Consider the following 26,101-nt stretch of genomic DNA (forward strand, 5'->3'; position numbering starts at 1 on the left):
AGCGTAGTCGGGATGTGCAAAGGCTAGGCTCTGGGCGTAGTGTGCACTAGCCCTATAAGGGAGTGGCCACATGCAATGCCAAACTCAAAGAAAATGGAGATTTTGCATTGAGGACTGTGTCCACATGCACGGATCATCCTCCGCCAAGAATAGAGCAAAACGGAGGTGGATGGAGGAGCAACGTGCATTAAATTCACCTTGAAAGCCACCTAGCTGGAGAATAGCAGTATGGAGGGTGTGAATATTAGAGGTGGCAAAAACCCCCGCATGTGAGACCTCCAGAGTTCTATAGTTGCATCGACGAGTGTGCCCTTGCAGGTTTCCTTCCCCAATCCAGAGGTCCATGGGGCCAGGAGGAGCTGAGATTCTGTGTCGAGCTGGTGCTCGAGCTATTACTGGAGGTCTCCGTGGTTCCATGTGGCGGCGGTGCACTCCTAGTGGGGAAGACAAACAATAATGACAATAGACGGGTGAGAGCACCAACCCACTTTGTACTCGTGTACTTGAAAGCTCCCAAGAGAGCCGCCATAGCCAACCTCCCACACCTCAAATCCTCCATAGCTTCTTCCCTCCCCCCAAACCAACCATGTCCTCTGTCAGTGCAGTCGTTCAACCTCACCCCTTCACCCCAAAAAAACAAGAGACCCATGTCAAGAACCTTGAATACAAGAGCTCTTCCACCCGTCGTCGCAAAATACCCATCAGACGAATCGAGAACATCACCAGCCACCAAGTCATATTTTCCAAGCGCAAAAACAGCTTGCTCAAGAAAGCTTGCGAATTGTCCGTCCTGTGCGACGCTGATGTAGCTGCCATTATCTTCTCGACCACTGGGAGGCTTTACGAGTACTCCAGCTCCAGGTGTGAGAACAAACCCGACGAAATTTGCATTCTATTGTTCCAGTTAAAAAATCCTTACTTGTTGAAATGAAAACTCCAAATATGAGTGGTTGAAAATCGAACATTCGCTTGCTAAACTGCTTAAACAAATGGCTACGGTGGAACCCTTTGTTTCCAGCTAGATTATGTTTCCATTCGCACGATGAGTGAGACTGCATAAAAATTACTTACGGATTTTAGGAGCCTACCTATAATCAACATCATGAATTCACATGTTCCGACGCTGATATCAGATTGCGAAGCAGCATGGATGATACCGTAGTAACATCCTAGTATAAACAGTAGGGATAGAACAATTCCATTGCTATTATAAGGAGTCATATTTTGTAGCACATGCCTTCACTATCTCATAAAATAGTAGATTCCCAAAAGAACTCTACATCCATCTTTCTTGAAATGGGATAACAGAGAGTCACACCCTAGTGGTGGTAGTTGCTACGGGGCTTTTCCACTCTCAAAAAATCTATCATTGATTACTGCGTTTAGCGTTTAGGTTCCGAGAAAGAAAAAATTTATTGGCGATTTAGGATACACAAGATGAACATTGCACCTACAAATTAATCGGAATTGATTAGCTTACATGTTAGACTAAGTAAAAAGCATGCAGGCACTTGTTATTGGTTTATCTTGAGATCCTTAAAAGAGCAAGTGAGGTCATAGATGTCATAAAGACCATTGTTACTTCTAGGTCTTGTGGAACTATGCTTGATGTTAGCTGCAATGCTTTTGTGGTCATAGCGACAATTGCCTTGGATATTTGAGACCAAGAGGGACTCAATAAAGATAGAACAAGGTTTATACACACACGACGTTTTTCCCAACTTTGTAAAGAAAGATAAGCTCAAATGGTTTTGCACTCATTTGTAGTTCCATTTGGATTGGCTTGTTTTGGGTGGTTCTCTTGGACTTGCATAAATGTAGTATTGATATGCCCAACTCTCTAGGTATAGCATGTTTGAGAAACATGATTCTCATTCATTAATACTTGCAAAGAAAGTACAATATTCATTTTAAGCGCTCCATAACATTATATGGTACACCCACTAAATATAATTTAGTAATCCTTGTGCTTCTTGTTGTATCTCATATGTAGATGGATGAATGTGAGATATGTACATAGAAGGTTTGGTTGAATATTTTTGCATATATATCCTCTTTGTGGTTTCATTAAAGAAACAATGCAACTAGGAAAGTTCTAAATCCCTTAGAATACCCCCTATAATGTTTCATATTTGTAGTGGTGTAAGTTGTGTCAACTTCATAGCTAAAATTTAATTCAGCTTCATAGCTTGTGTTTTGGTTGCTTTTGTTAGCCTTTGGGCTAGGTTATCTAACATAGAATTTGCTATGTCCGGTAGTAAACTTTGGAGTAAGCTTGTTTATTTGTTGATCTCTTTCTCAAAACTAGGAGTAACATTGTTCACTAGGTCAACTTTATGAACTTTATAAAACTTAAGAGTGATATGGGACTACAACCCAATGTATAACTTTGTACAATCAATTTTATATAACTTGTATAAAGGTTGCTTTGCTATGCAATCTCGTTCCACGAATTTTGAAGTATTTGGATAATCCAAAATAAGACTTGTTTAAAAAGCATGGAGAGAATGTGTTTAAAATGTAGTTAGCAGTATTTTTGCTAACTCACATGTGTTAGGTTTAGTAGTATTTTTGCTAACTCACATGTGTTAGGTTTGCTAAAATGTAGTTAGGTTTAGCAGTATTTTTGCTAACTCACATGTGTACTACATTGATCTCACAAGTAACTTTGCCATTAAGAAGCTACAAAATTGCTAATCATAGCTACTAGCCAAGAAGAGGATCCGATGTCAATCAATTGTCAATTATTCAACTTGTCAAGAGGACTATAGTTAAAGATGTAGATGTTGTGGACATAACTATTGATAAGGCAATAATGATCTTTGAAAGTTTTTGTACTCAAATACCAACATATTATGCATTTATACCTTAGCCTAACATCGAAATATTAGACTTTTTAACATATACACTACCTCGGGGGGGTCACTCATCATATGTAACCCTATCACGTGAGTTCAACAAAAGGATATTTTTTATTTCTAAAATTTACAGAAATAAATATACATAAGGGACTATTTAAAATAATTTTGGAAAAAATTTACAGATTTGTATAGGAAAGGGGTACATTTTATTAATGAAAAAATTTACAGATAAGGGATTTTAAATATAGGCCTTGAACGCACGTGATATAGAGGGTTTATACATAGTGACCCCCCTGAGTACACTACAAGGCACAGGTCCTTTTCTGACAAAAATACCAACCTTTTTTTCACTAAAAAGTTTTTTTTGACGGACGCAAAAACGTTGCTATTAGCATCGAAAAAGAACGATCGCTATATAAACGTCGCTATATAAGCGTCGCTATATAGCGACACTAATAAACGTCACTATATAGTGACACTGGTAAACGTTGCTATATAGCAACGATTAACAGAAGCTTTAAAAAAACATTAGTGGGGCTAAACAGGGCCATAGCAAGCTCTGTTTTGTCCCACTAATGTTTTTTCTAAAGTAATTCAAAAGAATGTTATTTGTTACAAAATTTTCTTTGTGAAAAGGGTGATACAAAATTGCTCAAACGAGCCGAGCGACAGAAGCATATACATGTCAAAGATATACAACATTGTTTATTACAAAATTACCCTTTTGAAAGAGAGGAGAAAAGAAGAAAAGAGGGAAAAAAGGAGAAAAAGAGAGAAAGCATATGCTTATGAAAAGAAGAGAAAAGAAAATGAAAGAGAGGAAATAAGAGAGCGAAAAAGAAGAGAAAGAAGAGAAACAAAGAGGGGAAAAGAGAAGGAAAAAAGAGAGCAGAAAAGCATATGAGCATATGCTTATGAATAAGCATAAGCATAGGCAAATGCATATGCTTATGAAAAGAATAGAAGAGAGGATGAAAGAGAGGAAATAAGAGAGGGAAAAAGAAGAGAAGGAAGAGAAAGGAAGATGAGAAAAGAGAATGAAAAAGGAGAGGGGAAAAGCATATGAGCATGTGAGCATATGCTCATGCATAAGCATAAGCATATGAGCATAAACATAGGCAAATGTATATGCTTATGAAAAGAAGAGAAAACAGGATAAAAGAGAGGATATAAGAGAAGGAAAAAGAAGAGAAGGAAGAGGAAGGAAGAGGGGGAAAAAGAATGAAAAAAGAGGGGAAAAGAGCATAAGCATAAGCATAAGAGAAGGAAAAAGAAGAGGGAAAAATAAGAAAATAAAGGAGAAAAGAAGAAAAGTGGAGAAAAAAGAGAAAAAGAGAGAAAGAATATGCTTATGCTTACGCATGAGCATATGAGTTCTTTTCCCATCTCTTTGTTCATTCTCTTTTCTCCTTTTTCTTTCTCTTCTTTGTCTGCTTTTCCCCTCTCTTATTTCCTCTCTTTCATCCTTTTTTCTCTTCTTTTCATTAGCATATTCATTTGTCTATGTATCTCTCTTATAAGTTTATGCTTATGCATGAGCATATGCTCTATCTCTTATCCTCTCTTTCATCCTCTTTTCTCTTCTTTTCATAACCATATTCATTTATATATGTATCTCTTTTATAAGCTTATGCTTATGCATGAGCATATGCTCATGCATAAACATAAGCTTATAAGAGAGATAGAGCATATGCTGATGCTTATCTTATGCTTATGCATGAGCATATGCTGATGCTTATCTTATGCTTATGCATGAGCATATGCTCATGCATAAACATAAGCTTATAAGAGAGATAGAGCATATGCTCATGCATAAGCATAAGCTTATAAGAGAGATACATAGACAAATGAATATGCTTATGAAAAGAAGAGAGAAGAGGATGAAAGAGAGGAAATAAGAGAGGGAAAAGAAGAGAAAGAAGAGAAAGAAAAAGGAGAAAAGAGAAGGAAAAAAGAGAGGAAAAAAGAAGAAAAGAGAGGGAAAAAGAGAAAGAATATGCTTATGCTTATGCATGAGCATATGAGCATATGCTCATGCATAAGCATAGGCAAATGCATATGCTTATGAAAAGAGGAGAAAAGATGATGAAAGAGAGAAAATAAGAGAGGGGAAAAGAAGAGAAAGAAGAGGGAAAAAGAGAAGAAAAAAAAGAGGGGAAAAGCATATGAGCATATGCTCATGCATAAGCATAAGCATATGAGCATAAGCATAGGCAAATGCATATGCTTATGAAAAAAAGAGAAAAGAGGATGAAAGAGAGGAAATAAGAGAGGGGAAAAGAAGAGAAGAAAGAGGGAGGAAGAGGGGAAAAGAATGAAAAAAGAGAGGGGAAAAGAAGAAAAGAGAAGAAGAGGAGGAAATAAGAGAGGAAGGAAAAGAGGGGGGAAAGAGGGAGGAAAAGAGGAAAAGAGGGAAAGAAGAGGGAATAAGAGGAGAGGGGAAGAAAGAGTTCCTACGCCCATCACTATAGCTAGCACTTAAAGCGCTAGCTGCAAACCAATGCAAATAACGGAAACAAAAAAAGGAAAAAAGAAGCACTTTCTTACCTGGAAAAGTCCCCTCGGTGATTCGTGGACTAGCCCTGCAAAAGAGAGAAAACATACAATTTTTTAGATAACTAGTTAGAGGAAGGAGGAGTTTGGAGAAGCAACTTACTAAAGGGATTGGATTGAGGGGACAAGCATAAGCCTACAAACAAGGAGAAAGCACGAAAGGAAGGAAAAGAGAAGGAATACAAATACCAAAAAGAGAAGAGAAAATCTCGTTTTTTGTCCTTAATCTCTGAAAATCAAGCATGAAAATTAGTATATTGGCTTAGCAATGCAAGGAGAAACATGCTTCAACTCTCACAAAATGAAATCTCACAAAAAATGTACCTACATTGCTTAAAGAGACACACCTTCTTGAAAAACTTCCTTTCACACAAGTAGAGAGGGAGAAGGGTGGAGAGGGAGCACAAGTGTCAATGGGAGATGGGCTTGGTAGGGGTGAGGAGTGTGGGGAATAGAGGAGGAAAGCGAGGTCACCGAATAGAGGAGGAAAGCATGAGAGGAGAGATTTTTGCTTTTCTCACAATAGAGTTGTGAAAGACAGCGTCGCGCGGCATTTTGGGTTTTAGTCTCCGGGCGTCGCTATATAGTGACACTTATATCCTAAAAGCGTCGCTATATAGCGACACTCATACCCTAAAAGTGTCACTATATAGCGACACTCATATCCTAAAAGTATCGCTATGTAGCGATACTTTATCCTAAAAGTCACTATATAGCAACCTTTAACCCTAAGTGTCGCTATATAGCGACACTTATACCTTAAAAGTATCAGTTTAAGGCACTTGATCTAAGAAGAGAGGGAAGGAGCTCATGGGTGGCTATTTTTTGGATCTTAATGGATTTCCTTGCATTTTGTGTTGTGACTTTGGAGGTGTGCAGATGGAAGGGACGAGTGAAAGCTTGTCAGATGATGCGTCAATGCTCGGGAGTGCAGAGTGGCTTACGGAGAGAATGTATTGTCATTGCACTCATTGCAAGCGAGAAGTACGACATCAACGCCATATTGTCATGCGCCACTTGAGGATGTATGGGGAGGAGCTCAAACCAGGTGATGGATTATCGGAAAGTTAATGCTATTTGAGTTCGTGATCAATATTGCATGCGTACATGACACGAAATCTTGAGACAAGATCTTATATTTACATGAAACCTTGAGATAGGATGAGGAGGGTGGTGTGCGTATACCTTCACACTACCAATGTGGATATGAAGATAGAGATGTGGATATGGAGATGCCACTACCAATGTCGGATCCAATTGATCCAAATGGATTTAGAGAAGAAGATGAAGATCACAATATAAGCCAAGAGGAAGATATGCATGATGACATCATATGGGAGGAAGATGGAGATCACGATATTAAGGAAGAAGATGACGATCATCAAGAATCACTCGACTTTATTGAAGAAGATGATTAAGTCTATGGTGAACGTATGATGCTAGAGTACGATGATGATATAGGATATCAACTTAGTATAGATTTGGAGATAGACTTGTTTGGCACACTAGACTTGGCTCAGGATGAAGTCAAGTCTCAAACGTGGATATGAATATATGAGCTTCAAACTTGTACATGCTCTTGTACTTTTATTCTTTCAAAGGATCAAACATGTATGAAAAGAATTTTTTTTTGTCATTGGGTAAAACTATCTTTAAAGATTGGTATGGGAAAACGTTGCTATATAATGACCTTATACAAGTCTGGTAAGTATTGCTATATAGCGACACTTTTATAAAGCGCTAGTCGTCGGTATGCAAAGCGGGCTTAAAAAGTGTCGCTATATAGCGACACTTTTTAAGCCCGCTTTGCATACCGACGATTAGTACCAAAGTGGGCTTAAAAAGTGTCGCTATATAGCGATACATTTTAAGCCCGCTTTGCATATCGACGATTAGCATCCCGTGTGTGCTAAACGTTGGTGCGTAACCGTCGAAAAAGGGCCTATGCCTTATAGCGACACTTTTTAAGTCCACTTTGCATACCGACGATTAGCGCCCCACGTGTGCTAAATGTCGGTGCGTTACCATCGGAAAAGTGTCTGTTCTTATATGTTAATTAATTAAGATGCATGCATCCTTTTAAAATGTGTATTTCTTTTAGTATAGGTGTTTCAATGGACCAAACTTATCTTCAAACATTACATTCTCCTAACATTCCTTAAGTTGCAAATAAAGTTCTGACATATATTATCTTTAGTTATACAAATCATTATTTCCTTCTTGCTCCCATTCATTCCTATGAATTTATGATATAGAAGTTGATTTCCAAAATTCAGGTACCTTCATGGAAGCCTATGTTGAAATGTGCAATGTCCAATTGTTGGGATATTGTGTTGGTACCCTAGAGGGGTATGTTTGTGGGAATTATGGTAGCCACACAAGAGGATGTGGACTACATGAATGGATGTGGGACATTGGTCACCACAAGTTGGATGTGGATCAGAGGATGCCACACAGTAGGCTTATGCCTTGAGACTCTCTATATAAGAGGTCTATCATTGTATTGTTTATCAAGCATTGGAATAGATTGATTGAGTGTTGCCTACATTGTTGTATCTCCCGTTATGGATTTTCTTGTATGGTTCAATCCTCCATGATTGTTACACTAATCTCATGTAGCCCTAGGCTTAGTGGCGGTCTCATTTAGTTTCTTAACATGGTATCAGAGCTGGTCATCCGCTAAGCTTAGGTAGATTAGTGTGTTTTCTTTCATGTCTTTTGTATAGAGAAAAATAATGGCAACACTCGATCATTAGGGAGAGTTTGTGTGAGATTATGCCTTTACTGGATTTGGAGTAGCTCTCGAAAGTAGTAGACTTGAATTGAAGTTTTCTACTATGAGAAAATAAGATTGATGCAGGTTGTTGCTGCAAAGGATGTTGTTGCTTATGGAAGATGCACTTGGAGGATGTTGTTTCAGAAGAAGGAGCTTCTGTTGCTATCAAGAAAGCTTGCTGTCAAGAAAGAAGGAATGGTTTTCTGCAAAGAAAAGAGTAGCAACAACAATGGAAGGATTACTTCTGCAAGAGAAGCTGTCCATGGAAGAGACTGTTGATATAAAAGATCTGTTCTGGCACCACGAAAGGGTGTCATTTAGACCGTGAAGTAGCTTTGGAAGCAGAACAGAATCGGGATTGGATACGACCATGGAGTTGCAAAGGTTGCATGACGATGAGATAAAGAACCTGCAGTCCATATTCGAGAAGCAGCTGAAGATGGTGAAAAAAAGGGGCTCGAGAAGATGCATTGTGTACAGCTTGTCGATAGCCAGGATATGGATATCCTAAAAGAGCCTATGGAAGCGGAGCTTGCCATGAAGCAGTTTCAGTTCTCTGTTGCTAAGAGTTTGCTTAGACAATACATGGATTCAGACACTCAGAGAACAAGAATTGAACAAATGGAGGAAGCTGTATTCTGCGTCAAAGGCTACCATTGAAATGCTTTATGTGGAGAATGAACATGCTGATGCTGGTGTACAGAACACATGATGCCAAGATTGGTTGCAGCTAGAGAAAGCCCGGTATGCATCTAAGTTGGAGCTAAGACACTGGCAGGAGATTGATGTCTCCGAGATGCAAGGGTAGAAGCAGATGGGAAGCTCGCGAAGTGTCTGCGTTGAGCTCATCTGAGCAGAATTGGTCGGCCTCCCTAGAATGTTCCCGACCAGAAAGGCTAAATTTTACAGCAGAAAACACCACAGCAGAAGTATGCGACACTACCGAATGTGTTCAACTAGTAGACAATCGTGATATCATTGCGGAGTTGGCAGAGACAGATGGCAATGTTGCATGTGCAAGTAGAAACAAAGAGACAGAGAAAGAAGAAGTGATCATGAAGCGGCCCCTGGAACTCGAGCTCTTAGGCTCTGAACATGATATGCCAAAGCTAGATCAAGAACGGAATTAACAGGGGCAGTTCGACGAGGTTGTTGCCTTGCAAGCGATATTCAGAGAAGGAGAAAGCTTGAAGTTGGCCCTGTCGACAAAAATCTGCTGCTAGAGTGAAGCTCAAATGTGGCGGCCAGTCTTTTTTGTGGAGAAGAAGAAGTTATCTTCATTGTGATGAAAACCTAAGGGTTTTAAAAAAACCCTATTATTTGTGGATGGAAAACCCTTATGAAGATATGGTGCATATGAAAACACCTATTGTACATGAAAATTTTTCTTACGCCTTGAAAAAATGGCGCAGCATTGGCTTGTATGGAAAGCCGTGGATATATATTTAATTGTGACCATATGATTTGTGGGTACCCTGCCCTTGCATTGGCATAAAATGGATGTAAATTTCTCTCACCCATGTTTATGAGGGTCCTCTGCCCGAGCCCACGGGTGCTCAAAAAGATATTTGATTGTGGTGTGCAGGAGTAGTGTACATTGATGATGCACTACTTGGGTTGGTTCCTTCTCCCTGACACATGGGGTGTCTAAAAAGCACTTGGGTGTCCCGCTCGCACAGCATGGTGTGTAAAGTGGATGATAAGGTGTTTAGGTTGCTAGACACATGCACACACATTTGTTGAACACTCCAATTTGTCATTGAGGGGGAGTGTTGAGAGAGTGAGTTTGGCAATGCCAAATCATTGGGGGTGAGAGGTGAGATGGTCACATATGATTGTACATTGAGGAGGGGTGTTGAAATGTGCAATGTCCAATTGTTGGGATATTGTGTTGGTACCCTAGAGGGGTATGTTTGTGGGAATTATGGTAGCCACACAAGAGGATGTGGACTACATGAATGGATGTGGGACATTGGTCACCACAAGTTGGATGTGGATCAGAGGATGCCACACAGTAGGCTTATGCCTTGAGACTCTCTATATAAGAGGTCTATCATTGTATTGTTTATCAAGCATTGGAATAGATTGATTGAGTGTTGCCTACATTGTTGTATCTCCCGTTATGGATTTTCTTGTATGGTTCAATCCTCCATGATTGTTACACTAATCTCATGTAGCCCTAGGCTTAGTGGCGGTCTCATTTAGTTTCTTAACAGCCTACGACATTTTTATTATTCATTTTTTAAAATTAAAATTGCTTTTATAACAATAAATATGCCGGACATTATTAAAAAGTGGGGGTTGGTCCCAAAAGACCCTTTACAAAAAGTGGCCAAAGAAAAAAGGGCAGGGCCTAGGACTATGCTAAGACAGCCTCCTCATCTGCTCTTAAGAGAATGAGATTCCAATATCTGATAGATATTGGCTAATCAGAGAATGGGAGATTTTCACAACTTTAGATGTATCTAGAGTAGCACACTTATCAGCTTTCACCACCATAACCCCTCTTCTTCCCGGTCACAGAAGACGAGCTGATTTCTCAATTGCCAGATGGCAAAGAAGACTACCCCTCTCAAAAAAGGCCATCAGGCTTGAAAGGTCTAAGGGAATCCAAAAGAATTTCCTAGCAATACTAGCTTCCAGTTTTCGTCAAAGCGAAAGTTGGTCGTTAAGCCAGCCGACCCAATTGCTCATTCGACCCTAGTCCAGACATATCTAGACACAATGCATCTCTAGAATAAGCGACAGATGTGCTCTATAGCATTCCCAAAAAGTATGCACAGCGGGTTCACTTGGAACCTCTTAGCCAATTCGCCTCTTACTGGAAACTATTGGTTTGAAATCTTCTACAGAATGAAGCTGTAAATTTTCCCCACAAGTCCTTTGCATCAAATCACTTTAAATCTACGACGCCACCAACTAAGTGCCCGCCTCAAGTTCCATTGTCTATTCAAATCCACATGCTCAGCCCGTTCATTCATCAACATCCTATATATTGCATTTGCAGATATCTTCCTATGTACCAGTGGAGAGGCCTTCTGGTTTTTCATTTTTCCTATGTACCAGTGGAGAGGCCTTCTGGTTTCAATGTTGATGCAATTAGTTGGCCAGCCCTCATTCTACTTTAGTAAAATCTACCTCAGAAATGCAATCTCGTGAGTGCTTAAGGTAAAATGGCAGTAGCAGATCTCTCCAAGAAGCCACCAATCTCCTTTCTTTGAGTCCCAAATTCACTCCGAGTAAACTAAACCTTTCCGACGAATGTGACTATCCAATCTATAAGTCAGTGATAAAGACAAAGGGGGATGTTGCATCATTCCTTATACATGATTCCAAAACCACAACTCCTAATCATATATTCTTCACCTCTATATTCACTCTTTGATAGTTAGCTTCACAAGGTTATTGAGATTTAGACAAGTGTCAGTGACAATATGTGGAGTTGTTGAACCCTCAACCACCTAGCCACTCTAAACAACATTATTCCCAGAAGTGGATCTAGGGGTGCTGACAAGTCCTATCACCAAGGCATCATATGACTTCAACTTTAGGCCCCAACTTTGTATGTGGGATTAAGCTAGCATACCCATTTCCACATGTCATTCCAAGGTCAAGTTCAATGTCGCCCTCTCCCTATTTCACACTTGCACCATCTATGTACCTCATAGTTGCGCACATTTCAACAGCTTCCCTCAATCATGAGTGGAATTTTAAGTTTTCCTTTGAATCCATCCTCCTTGGTCCACTTTTGTGTCTCATGGGTTCCAATATATGATTGTCTCATGTAGAATTAGAGCCACTAGCTCTTTAGATTTAGATAAGTGACCTTAACATTACATCGATCTATGTACTAAGGTTGCCTCAACCCTCAGTCACCTAGTCATTGTTGGGGAGTGGGAGAGAAGATGGACATGAGGGAAAAGAGTGTGGGAACCAAAGAAAAAAATGTTCCATTAATGTGTGAGGGAGTCCTCTCTAGAGAGGGTGGCCTAGATCATAGGCACCTCTCCTACATCAAAGGATAGAGACTCCTAAATCAAAGGCACCTCCCCATGTGGGGGCCTTTGCTTTACATCATCACTTATGTCATGGTCTAGACATATCATAGCACTTAGTGTGCTACACCCACACCCACACACACACACACACATGATCATAGGATAGACACTTGATCACATAATTCCCAACATGTCCCCCCTCAAGGGTTTGCCTCTTGGTATGTGAAGGATACATCCATGCACATAGTTTCACAAGCCATCTCATGGTGGTCAAGGATAAATGTATGGCTAGGATCTCATGCTAGCAAAGGTGCTCAAGGGTAAAGGTTTTCGAAAATGGGATAGACCAGCCCCAAAATGGTTATATCCTTCACATGTACAAGGATTAATATTAGGCCTTTGTGTGGAACTAGTTTCTTATGTCCATGGAGGCAAATACATATCACATGGCTTACATAGTGACCAGAGGTGATTACAAAAGACAAAACACAAAACACATAACAATGGGGTAAAGGCAGTGTCTACCATCTTACAGATGGTCAATCTTTTTTAACAAAGAGGTCTCCCTCACCATACAAATGTAAGTTATTTGCTACGTACTCAGAAAATCGTAAATTCTTGCCATAAAAATACCTAGTAGGCTTTCCCTAAAGTCTCTTGGAAGGAGTTTTCTTACCTTGATCTTTTCCCTTCGTGCTAACTTGGACTTCTTCACATAGCTCTCATTACAAGAACCACAAGAGCTAGCCACGGTTACAACTGATCAAATGCTCATCAGCAATCATTGTGCATGTGTATCATCTTCAAATCAAAGAAGATACTCACAAATGAAATAAAACACTATAAGAGAGTATTTGAACCAAATTATCAGCATCAACTGAGTGATAAGTGACTAACTCTAGAAATGTATTGTTACTTTAGCATCGTCAAAATAGATGATCACTTGCTTCACCCATCAAACATCTAAAAAACTATGAAAATGCCTTGCAGAGCACTAACTCAACTTGGAGGGCAGAACTCACGCAACTAGAGAAGAGATTAAAAGGGATTTCCATGTAAAATTAAAGCTTGAATACCAAAGTAAGTCTAGCATAGAGCTTAGGTGGAATTATGTGCTACTCTTTCTGGGAGAAGTGTGCCTTCTTTGACTAGTCTTTGTGTGAATCCTCCTTGCTTCAGCAAGCATTGGTCCTCAAACTTGGACACAAGGTAGCTTGTAGTGTCGCCCACTCGTGACTCAGAGGAATTAGAGTATAGTTAAGTCTATGGACAGAATTACAGGAAAGGTTGATGGACTATTTTCTTGATAAGGGATGTATGGTGGGTCTGGGAGTATATCACAAATCCATTGTAAAAGTCATGAAGTACAAAACACGTGACAAGCTAAGTCTAAGGGTATTAGACCCTACAAATGGTAAATATTTTGAGTGTCATTTCATAAAGAATCAACATGCAAACAAATAGTAAATTACTCTAACAAAAGGCATGGGCAAATCATTGATGACATCTAGCTTGATAGCTAAGTTTTGAGCGAAATGATACTACATCCTTCACAGCTTGATAGTATATGGTTCACTCCAAATGAAACGAAATCCCCATGTACCTAGATTTAATGAATACAATCCTCGCTTCATCAAGAAATGACAAGATGATCCTCTAGTGCACACGAAAATCTAGAAATGGCTACTAATGATCTAGATAAGAATTTTAGAGTGCAATGAAATTGTCAACAAATAAAATTGCCAAAAGATGCCAAGACTAATCCACTATCATCGTTTGCTAAACTATAATGTAATGGGTGGCATGAAGGTATCCCATCAATATTGGCAAAAAGATGCACTAGAAGTGAGCCTCCATGGTGCTCCAATTTGTAGCAAAGGTAGCATTGTATACCATGTAGGTTCATGCCATTATGGACAATAACAAGGCAAGATATGATGCTTACTACCACAACTTGATTGTCTATAATTCAGAAATTCACTCAAAATAGTTAGTTAGGCCTTTTAATCATGGAACCATAAGACATGGCCAAATACTTGTCAAAGACAATAGAAAAGCCTTAGATAAATACAATATTGTAATTAATTAACAATAAACTTACTCATCTTAACCTAGGAAATGGATGTATAGAGGATCTTATTTGGGTCCCTGCCTAGTTTCTATTTTGCAAATAGATCCCAATTTGTGAAATTTCTACAAGTCCATATGGTTGGTTGATACAACTTTTTGAACTTCATCTAGCTATAGTCAAGCTTTACTCCCATACCTAAAGGATTGAATTCATAATAAAGAGGAGACCCTTTGGGTTTTTAATCAAAATTAAAACAAAGGTTAAGAGGATTCTTCCATACTAGTAATTAATAATGTTACATTAATAATATAACAAGGCATAATAGACTACTTGGTGATCTTCAAATAAGTGTAGTTTCTTTAGAGACATTTTTAATAAAGAATTTAATAATCGTATAATAAATATTATTAATAAATTAGCTAATTTCACTTTATTGTAACTAGGGAAAACTTAAGGAGGTATATCATAGTATTTTAAGATGTGTCATTGTAGTGAACCATTGATAAATATCTTGCCCCACTAGCAATCATATTTACATAGATTATTTATTGATTGACCACATTAGTAGTAGTTCATCAACGATAGGGGATCTACAAGACATTTTATTTTTAAAATGATTTTGGTATTCTCCAAAGTCACTTTTCACAAAAGTGCATCACTTTTAAGAGCCGTTTGCTAACAATAAAATAGCTCTTTTAAATAGTTTTTATTTTTATATATAGCTTTTTTTAATTTAAAAAATATTAAAAGTCACCCATCCACTCACCCACCGATTTGGATCTATTGAGGAGCACCTGCTCTTGGCTTACACTTCACACAATTGGGCTTGAGCAGAGTCTACCGCCCTAGTAGGCAAGTGCTGAACTCCTGGGCAACCACGGCTTCTGCAATACTTTCCCTTTTTAAGAAGTGTTCAAGACATTCAATTTGTCTAGAAACCTAGAAATCTTAAGTGAATGAAAAAAAATAAAATCTCATAAGATATGCATGTTTTTGTATGCTTTACCTCAACTTCAAATGTTTGAAAGTCCTTTTTTTGCAAAATTGCAATATTTGAGGCCCCAAAATAGTCGTTCAAGTCTTACATCCAAAGCTATAAAAATTTCTCAAAATAGTTTTTGTATTCCTTTTCCTTATTATAACTAGACCATTTTTTTAAAAAGTAAAACAAATAATTTTCTCCCTGTAGAGATTTAGTCTAGTCTCCATCATGAATTCCCCAAAAAATTCAAGTCCTTGCATATGTCTTCAGCCTACGACAAGGATGAAAAGTAAATTTTGAATACCAAAATATAAAAGATATCAAAGAGAATATGGAATCTGTGAGATGTGACATGTCACCTTACATGCAATTTAAAAATACATTAGTAATAACTAGTTGTGGACCTAGTGCCAAAATTAAATTTAGACTTCATGTTCATCATGTGCTTGAATCTTCGGGGAAAAAATGAAATATTGGTTCTTCATGATCACTCACCTAATTCTACATGGGCCCATTCATCATTATTAATTTTCCAAGTTTACTCTTTTCCCATTTGAGGGATTGTAGCGTTTAAAGTTGTAAAGGTCTTATTGAGTGTACTTATATGTTTGGTGCTATTACAAGTCAAGTATTCAAAATAAATGTATTTTAGCAACTTTTGATCAAAAATAGCTAGTTCTTTGTGCATCAAAACCTTTGCATGATCTAAAATAGGTGATCCATTACATGTGGTAAAGTTAGCTGATTCCTATATTCTCATGCAACATATGTGGTATTTACATTCAACTATTCAGTTTTGAATCAATTTGGTGCTTGAAAAATTGTTGCTTATCTTATCCACTAGTTACAAGGTAGGACTTGGGTAGGCCATTGTCAAGTTTAGTGCCCGCATCTTGACATGCTAGATGCACTCACATGTGAATATGGTTATTCTTTATACTCCCTAGGCATGGAAGGAAGAAAGATAATTCTATCTTCATGTGATAGTATCAAAATCTAGAAATTAAAGTGCAATGTAAGACAAAATTAATAGTTTGGGTAGACCATTATCACTTATTGCCTAGCTCTTGACCATGCTCGATGCACTTAAATATGAATGGTTATGCTTTATACTTCCTAGGCCTAAAAGGAATGAAGATAAATCATAGTATTCTATATTCATTTTATTGTAAGAAAATCTAGAAATTACCATGCAATGTGATCCAAATGTGTTAGCTTGATATGTAAAATTTTCCAAATGTCCAACAAGGTAGAGTTTTTTGAAAAGTGATATCATTATTCACTATGTTTATAATCCCTTGTCCAAAACAAAAAATTGTTGAGTAGAGAAGCTACAATTGCAATGGTCCAAAGCCACAAAGTTTCGATATATGAAACATGGTATTTAAAAATACATGAAGCCAGCAAGTTAGCAAATCAAAACATTAACTGGCTTGACTTGTGCATATAGTGATCAAGAGGCTACATCCAATGTGGATTGTTGATTACAAAGGAAAGGCTATATGAACTCTAGTTAGAAACAGGAAATATTTCTACTTAAAATTAAGGTATTCTTGGAATTTTAAGTTTGAAGGATTATAGTTTGAAGATTGAATTCTTCATAGATCTACAATTTCTAATATTATTATTGATTATTGATGTTATGCATCTCTCTCTCTCTCTATATATATATATATATATATATATGTATATATATATATAGAGAGAGAGAGAGAGAGAGGGGCTAACTAGCATGCACTTCTGATTTTGTAGCATCAGCAAGATCATAGAAAGATACACAAAATATGGAGGTGGAATACAAGAACATGGTAATCCAGATCAAGAAGTTGAGGTAATGCTCAAATTTATAGATCAAAGAGTGGCTATAGTGTGAAAAATGGTACACAAACTAGATATAAGGATAAGCCTTAATGTAAGAACTTGCACAAATCCACATGATTCTTTAACCTATAATGGAATGATTGGGTTATGACTGAAGTTCTAGTACTTTCATGTTGTTATCTTGAGATAGAATAATGAAGTATTTATCCATGTCATGAAAATAACCTTTCATGCTAAGAAGGATCTTGATTATTTGATTATTTCAAGGTAAAGAGAAGTGAGAGTTTGCTAAAATTTTGACTTTAAGACATTTTCCTATATTTCTCCTCATCATTATGGTATTTCAAAGAAAATAGTACAATTTAAAAATTTTAGCATGGAATTAGTCATGGTAGCACAAGGGAAAAAAGAAGTTTTCTTGAAAACGAATTAATCATAGGACTCCTTGAAAACTAGGTTTGTGGAGTTATTCAAAGAAGGCTTATTTTTGGGATAAAGAATCAAATTACATTGGTGATAAACATGCTTTGATGTGATTAAATATACCAACTAGAACATACATAGTTTGCATACATACGGATAAATATATGATTTTTATTTTTATGAGAAATTACCCCTTTAAGGGTATTGTATCCAAGTCTAAATTTGAGCACATAGCATGAGGTCATAGTGCTTAGAATATTCAACAATATTTTTTCCTTTTTAATAAGGCATGATGAACCTTTCATTCTATCTCCTTTATATTTGCTAGCTCACCACATCATTGTCCTCTCCAAATACATAGAATCTTCCTTGTTGTTAGGCACATCTAATCATCTATATAGTCAGGGATTCCTTGGGAACCTATCAACACATGGATAATAGAAGTATTTGGAGAGCTATTTAAATATATTAATAAATTACAAGTGAAGACTAAAATGAGACTCAAAGCAATGCATTAATACCTACAATGAGAGCATAACTGAGCTTAATTTGTATTAATGCTAGCCTAGAATAACTATTGGGGGATTTGGTATGGATTTACACCTTGAAAATATTATTTTTTCATTTTAGTAATATCTATAGCATTCAAGTGTTTGGTTAGTAGACTTAATAATAGAGAAATAAACAAAAAATCTTGATGGACAAGATGGTTCCATTGTGGGATTTCATATATCTGAATATTAAATTTCCTTTGAAGACTACTTTTAGGTAATAAAATGCTTTTAGAGAACATTGGTGTGATTATTGGATGATAATACATCATGTAAACTGAATTTATTATGACGTCCTTTTTAGAGGTAATTTGTTAGTAAACAATCATGGAATTTCCTTTAAATTTGTCTCAATCTATCAAATTCTAGAGGCATGCTATTTGAAACTCATTCTTTTTGGGCTCCATATAAGCATGTGTTCAAGCAATGTATTGATATCTACAATGAGATGATAAGTGAAATTATTTTATACTAATGCTAGTAAATTTTGGGATACTACCTAGAATAATTTTGGGGGATTTGTTATGGATTTACACCTTGCAAACATTATACTTCATTTGTGTAAAATCAATAGCATTTTAAGTGTTTGGACATTAGATTTAATATTAGTGAGAAATGGAATCCTAAGTTTGAAGAGACAAAATGTCTCCATTGTGGGAGAATGCCTTATACCCTAAGATTAAATTTCCTGCATAGACAATTTTAAGGTAATAAAGTTCTCTAAATTAGAGAACTTTGGTTGGTTATTTGATGATAATACCACTTGTGTAATCCATATTTATTATGATGTCCTTTTTAGAAGTATTTTATTTATAAAAATCATGGAATTTTGTTTAAACTTATGTCCGTTTGGTATTTGAGACTCATTGCATATTGAGCTCAATATAAGAATGTATATTTGTATCCTTGGCTAATTTATTTATAGTTTTAATTCTTAGATCCAAGGCTATGGATATTGTAAGGATTTGATGTGTTACGGTTAAAAATAACATACATTCTTTGAAATAGATGGAATGGGTTAGATTCATTCATGATATATGTTCCCATCCTCAAGTGCTAGTTTTTGCATTAGTTTTTATACCATACAAATTTATTTTTTGGGACCAAAGATATAGAAAGTTAATTGAAGGCTGCTCTCTAGTGGAGGAACTAATTTTATTAATGTGGATGTCTTTTGTTTTTGAGACTAATTATGGACCTTGCATGGTACCTCCATGGACTAAAGGTTCCATTATAACTCCCCCCACTCCCTCGTGGGAGTGATTACCATCTAACTCCTTGTGTAGGAAAAAACATATAAGGATGAAGTGCAATCTAGCATCATATATAATATGGAGGGCAACACCTACATTGGAAACAAACCCTATATATAATACAAAAAGAAATACATACATAAAGCTCTATACTTTTCACATCCTTGTCACTAGACCAAGTCTAAAATTCATCAAGAGTATAGACCCTATATAATATGGAAGGCAATACATACATTGGAAACAAAACCTATATATAATACAGCAGGAAACACATACATAAGGTCTATACTTTTCACATCCTTGTCATTAGACCAAGTCTTGAATTCATCAAGAGTATAGGCCCAGTTGGATAAAATGAGAGGCTTGCAAGTATTTATTTCTCATTCTAGAATTATGATATAAAAAAATATGGAGTTGTCTAATAAAAATGTGGAATAATAAAGTCCATGTCGAATATCTAAAACAACAAGAAAATCTATTGAGCATTGAATACTTTGAATCTTTTTTGCCACAATGAGATGAGTCAGAAGGTTTTGAATTTGTTAGAGGCTTTTCCTTGAAGATTCTATGGTATGAAGGGTGACAAGTCCTTACATGAGTTTGTACCATGTCACAAAATGCAAGAGAGTATATTTGTTACTATCTAGAATCAAACTTGGATGATCAAGGTGGCCCAATTTGGGTGGTAAAGCTTCTTCAACTAGTAAGGGGTGAAAAAGAAATCTTTACCAGATTCACAGATTTTTGGTATGCATTGAAGCCTTTGAAAATTCTCCTATAAAATAAACAATCAGATCATCTTATGAGGGATTTTCAAACCAAAAAGACGAAAGTGAGTGCCATTATTCATCACTAGAAATTGAGGGCTCCTAGAACCACATCGATATCTGAGAAAATGTCTTACAATCCTTGATAGCATTTGCATATATATTACATATCAATTTAGATTTGATTCTTGAAGTCAAATGCGATACTACAATTTGAAGACTTTGAATGAGCGTAAAAGCATATGATAATAATTTTATGCCTCATTCCAAAAGAATGTTGTATCTGTATACCACCTATATAAATTCCAAACAAATGTTGTACCTTTACACCACCTATATTTTCAATTTAACAAAATCTTTAATTATTTTATTTAATTCATGATGAGACCTTTATAACTATGCTATTATGTTTTCACTCTATCAAACACTAAAGCAAGGCATTGCACAGTGTTACAATTGAACTAGATTTTGGACTTTACTAAATCTAGTTTATTGAGTGGAGGTCACCACTTTCTAAATTCACTGATTTTTTGTTTTATTAGATTAGTTACACAAAGATATATTGTAAAAATGACAAATCTACATAATTGAAAGATATATTGTAAAAACAACAAATCTACATAATTATCTCCTCAAACCTACGAGAAGAATGATTACAAGAAGAGACGTTATGATGTAACAAAAACTACTAAGTAATGTGCATAACTCTTTTAATTAAATATAAAACCTGGAAAACTATCTAAAGATTTGTGTTTACATACATAAAGAAATAGAAACAGACTACACTACTTGCAATGTCACTAACTTGGCCGTTGCGATAACCCCACCATGTGCCAAGAATTACGAGAGCTTAAGAACGTGATGGCAATAGAAACACTAATTTGATTGTGAGGGAAATCCTTTTGATTGGCTATCTTAAAGTGCAAATTTTCAATGTAGAGAGAGCATACACCTTTCGAAGTTTGAACATCATCTACTAATGCTTGTAAAGAGACATTATGTAGTCAAATTCATGTAAATTAGTGGAAGGAAAAAGTGATTTTTTTTTCAAAAGTCATTGTATCGAGGGGATCACCATCCCTAATTTCCTTTGTTCTCTCACAACTAGCATATATGCAATTCGATTTGGGATCAAGGTTGTCAATGAGATTTTTTCTTGGTTTTTCTTAGACATAGTTATGATGAGGCTATGTATATGGTAGAATTGGGTATGAGTAGACACAAGAAAAATTGATGGCAAACGCAAATAAAAAGTGAGCGTACATATAATTTATCTAAGTATCCGGGATTTTTCTTGAAATATAAAGAATTTAAATTATCGGAAAAGTTGTAAAGTGAGAGGCTCTAGAGGAACCAGTGACAAAAAGCACGAGAATTTGCAAGCGCCGAATCAATCAAAACCCTTGATACAGATTAAAAAAGAAGACATTGGAAGCGCCAAATAAGATGTTGCAAGCTGAGACAAACACGATGTTGAAACGAATCTCCAGTTCTTCAAAATTTCAACCATGAGCTTGATAATCAAGCTCTTATTATGTCTTACAACTCAATTAAGCACGTCACTTTGAGGCATTCAGATTCACGATCATGTCTAGTAACTTCAAAAGAATATGGATGCTTCAAAATGCAATAATTCAAGGACTGGGAATCATGCATGTTCGCTGCAGCTCATGAGTCACCTCAAATTCTTGGAACGTTGAAATTGCAGAAACCTTTGTAGTCAATATGGTTGTGTGTTGTTTTAAGCATCGTCGAGCTTGATGTATTATGTTCTAATTCTTCAAAATCTCTAACCGGCTTGTTTGCGCGTTTCAAAGCATAACGTTTCAAGATCAGTACATGGTTGGTATGGTTGACTGCACAAACAGGAGCATAAATATTGCGTGCTATTTATCCAATTTATCATTTCTATATCTTCTGAGCATCCTAGCACAATGGATAACTAAACAACAATTTACAGTTGTTGAAAGATCTAGGACCCATTAGATAGATTGGTATTTTCCATTTCCAATTTCTTCAAGATCTCAAAGTAAATTAAGGGCAACACTACTCTGTTCATGGCCTGCTGGTTATGCAGGGGTGGAGACAACAATCTGCCAGATTGAAGGAGCAATTGGCTTTTCTGGAAAACGAAAACAGGTGTGATTATGCAGCGTGGTTGGTGTAAGCTCTTAAGAATAAAAACTAGATTTTTTGATCTTTTGGTAACTCTGTACAATGCAGACACAGGATGGGCCAAAATCTTGCAGGATTGTCATTGAAAGACTTGCAAAATCTAGAAAGGCAATTAGAAATTGGGGCAAACCAAGTGGAGGCCAAAAAGGTTTGTGATCAATCGTCTTTGCTTGCATCAAACGTAACGTAGTCTTCCAGAATCAGGGCAATCCTAGACTCGTCATCATCCAAGTTTCACTTGTCTGGGCAGACTCAACTGCTGAAGGAAGAATTACAGAATCATTGTAAAAAGGTGCGTGATTTGTTTGTTTTCTGGCTGTTTGAATCATAGGGCAGTCGTTGTCTGACTGCTTTATCATGGGCTTTCTTTAGGAACATCTGCTTTTCCAGGAGAATGAAATGCTCAGAAGGAAGGTAAGGCAACACCATGTTACTGCATGAGCTTTTTCAAATTTCAGATGAGGCCTTGCCTGTTCTTCTGATCGTCGACGTCCTTGAGCTTGAAGATTTTCCAGATGGCCAGCATGGAAGGAAAAACGACATTGGCAATCAACTTTCAAGATTGTCAGGATTCTTCGAGTGTTGAAGGTGCTTCTAAAGCTCAATCAAGCATAACCGCCACCGAAACAACCCTGCAACTTGGGACTAACTTATCAGGTTTCGTGTGTCTCTCTGTTTTTCTATCTGTCTCTCTTTCACCCACAAATTTCTTCGGTGTTGATGTGTTGAAATGCTTGGTGCACAGGTTAAATCATCGATTTTCTGAGCTTTATGTGGATGCAATTACTGGAAAAGTATGGAAGAAAAGATTAGAATGGTCAAGTGTCATCCCCAAGTCTGGCATGGTGGTACATGGAAGACATTGTGTAGTGCCCTTTACTTTGCTGATACTTCCTCGTATGAGCTAATTCCATGTGTTGCCATTGAAATGATTAGTGGGAGACAACATTCCATTTGGGCATTGATGGGATATCATAATAGCTCATCCCTGTAGTTTATGGTTTTCCAACCTTCTGTTTATCATGAGATTGAAAATGCACTATTTGTTATGATTTTAGAGGACCAGTTTAGGCATGTTTCTATGTTAATCTAAATATGTATTCTTGCCACACTAGCAGAATTGTACAGTTCATCTTTTGAAGTTTTCGACCATGTTGAGGTTGGTTGATATTGGGATAAATTTTATCTACCTTACGGGTAATGTTAGCTATCTTTTCTAAGCATTTCTCTCTCCAAGATGTTATTTGGGGGAGACTAAAATGAAATACTAAAGTCTTCCCAAGTAGTTGTAGCTTGAATAAGGAGAATGAGGGCACTTTTTATTAGCCTTCTTCTTTGGTGCTAGCGTTGACATGGTCGAGTCTAGCCTTCACCTTTGGAGTATTGATAGCAACTGAGTATCAGGTAAACATAGGTGCTTAAGTATGTGTCGGTGCATGGATTTGTATGTTACACAACCCATCGTTGGGCATTGATGACATCAATGAGGATGTAGAGTGGCTAGCCCTTGCTATGCATTATGACATTTATGGTATTCAACCTTGTGATTGTCATGAGATTCAAATTGCACTATTCGTTATGTTTTTATAGGATGTTCTTGGATTCCATCCAAATATAAATATAAATATTCCCATTTAGGGTTATGGGTGTCTTCAATTGTCGAATGATAAGATTGTTTTAAAAATAAGAATGTTATCAATTCCAATTCTTCTTATTCTTGGTATTTTGTGTTGTTAATTTTCTCCATTCATCATATCAATATTGTGTGCCACTACGAGGGAAAATAATTACCTCTTGTTGAACTACAGAGTGTGCAAACAATCCTCTTCCTACCACTTGCAATGTTGACTTATCTTTAGAGTATAGGTTTTGTTGAATTTGAATCTCTCTTCCTCTTCCTACCACTTGCAATGTTGACTTATCTTTAGAGAACAGGTTTTGTTGAATTTGAATCTCTCTTCGATGGGTATTTAAGAGTTCCATTAGGGGAGATGTGGGGTAACAAAAGTGGCCCCTAAGGGAAAGATAAAAGAAAAGTTTGCATGCTAGTTTGATTCTTTAAGAAAATACATCTAATACCGTATAAGATTCAAATTTGAATTTTGGATGGAAAATTAGAGCTCTAGTACTTGCCCAATGTATACTAACATGTATATCACTAGAAAGCTCTTGATGAGAAAATTTTGAAATTATAAAGTCCAATAAATTTGGGTGATTCTAGCTATAGGTTGCCCATGGTTGTCAAATTGTTACTCCAAAATTCCCATGAACTTGTAGAGTCTCCTTAGGTGGCTCTTCTTAGACCCCAAATCTCCCCTAATGTAATGTATTTGGTATTGCTTCACTTATGTTTATCAGATTACATCCTCCTAACTATACTTTAATAAGCAACACATTGACTAATATTAAAAGATATATCAAAAGATCACTCCCATTTTTTGTTTTAGAATGCAAATGCTCACACGCAACATTCTAAGTTAGGTTTGTAACATCAAATTTATGACATCAAGCTTCTAAGAAGGCATGCCATATATTTTTGTCCCAGTAACTTTTACCACATAAGATCAAATTTATATGACATCTATATTTTTGTTTTATATAAAGTATGGATTACATACCCGTTCCACAAAAAAAATGATACTAAAAGTAACATATATTTTCTCATTAATGTCATCCTATATTTGAAATACATAGGTCAAATCTATTGCTTCGTCAATCCATATAAAAAGGTTGTAAATAGGCTTTTGTACTCTCTTGGTGATACAAGATTATTGTAACCAAGTTGTTGAGCTCTTACCATTGCTTCCATTTGAATGATTAAACTTTTAACCGTTCTTTTTAAATATATCCATTTGTGCTTTAGTGGGTTTCATTGTGGGTCGCCTCTTTACTCCATACTGCCTTAGTTATTTTACCTTTTGAAGGTTTTGTCTTCTTATCTACTTCCATAAAGAAGTACCTAGAGTTTTGATGAGGCATCATTATCCTCATTGTCTTGAAATGTCATATGACATCTTTACAATTTTTCTATAGATTGTATCCATCTACCACAAGTGGTTTTTGTATTGGTTGTGCTTGGACCACCAATCTCACCTTTGAAACATGTCTCAGTCAATTGTGCTTTGATCACCAACCTCACATTTGAGACATGCTTTAATCGGTTTAAGAAAGGCAAAAGCTCAAAGTGTAAGACATCATAATTGTAGTTGGCACAATGTGAGAATGTGTTTGCAAATATGCAATTTCAATCATGGTCTACATAACACTTATATGGACTACCATCTATGAAGAGGGTTCTCTTATCATTGTAATGTCCTCCAAGTGCTTGCCAAACTATTCTACAGGGTGGTATTTCTACATAATTTGTCATGTCATGTATAAATAGATGAGGATTTTGTTGTATGTGTAGTAGTTTTCTTGACCCCCTACCATAAAGCAAGTGAATTTCTTGTTTGCAACTTGATAGAGTAACTCAATTTCCCGTAGAGCCAGAAGATGCACCAAAGGATATTTTCATAAATTTAGTGATAGGGATGATAAAACAATGCCCTAGTATGGTGAATTTTATGGTGAGCTTGATTCCAATTTGAGTTAGTACATTATCAACAAACCCCAAAGGTTTTATCTTTATGTAATCAGCTAGGCCTATTTTCTTGTGGAATTCCTAATTAGTCATAGTCTTCATGGACCATTCCTCAAGGAGATCCTTTGCTATATGTTCACTCCTTTTCCCAAGGATTCACGTCATACCAAATTCTACTAAGAAGACCATCGGTAAGAGAAGAATCAATCCTCCATGATTGGTGAAAAAATAAGATCACAATCCAAAATATAGATATTGCTATCAAAATAAATATGCCCAAACAAGAG

The 26,101-nt window shown here is 36.6% G+C and overlaps 1 protein-coding gene across 2 annotated transcripts; it reads left to right on the top strand.

Annotated features, from left to right (window-relative positions):
* The first annotated feature begins 346 nt into the window (after positions 1-346).
* Positions 347-23,024, top strand: LOC147887318 (agamous-like MADS-box protein AGL11). 2 transcript variants are annotated; one of them, XM_087394565.1, is made up of 8 exons: positions 347-861; positions 16,994-17,072; positions 22,134-22,195; positions 22,280-22,379; positions 22,482-22,523; positions 22,604-22,645; positions 22,738-22,888; positions 22,977-23,024. In XM_087394565.1, the coding sequence occupies exons 1-8, from the start codon at positions 587-589 to the stop codon at positions 22,979-22,981; spliced, it is 756 nt and encodes a 251-aa protein (XP_087250691.1). In that variant the 5' UTR covers positions 347-586; the 3' UTR covers positions 22,982-23,024. The 2 variants fall into 2 exon arrangements, with proteins under 2 accessions (XP_087250691.1, XP_087250692.1); XM_087394566.1 differs by having other exon boundaries at positions 17,000-17,072.
* Positions 23,025-26,101: the final 3,077 nt, after the last annotated feature.

Source organism: Dipteris shenzhenensis, chromosome 23 (assembly GCF_047967505.1).
Source record: "Dipteris shenzhenensis isolate YYH24624 ecotype China chromosome 23, Dip_SZ_1.0, whole genome shotgun sequence".
Taxonomy (NCBI): Eukaryota; Viridiplantae; Streptophyta; class Polypodiopsida; order Gleicheniales; family Dipteridaceae; genus Dipteris; species Dipteris shenzhenensis.

Coding starts and splice junctions, on each gene's coding strand:
- LOC147887318 (XM_087394565.1), top strand. CDS start 587: ATGTCCTCTGTCAGTGCAGTCGTTCAACCTCACCCCTTCACCCCAAAA. Junction 862..16,993: donor TACGAGTACTCCAGCTCCAG/GTGTGAGAACAA, acceptor CTGATTTTGTAG/CATCAGCAAGATCATAGAAA. Junction 17,073..22,133: donor ATCCAGATCAAGAAGTTGAG/GTAATGCTCAAA, acceptor CTGGTTATGCAG/GGGTGGAGACAACAATCTGC.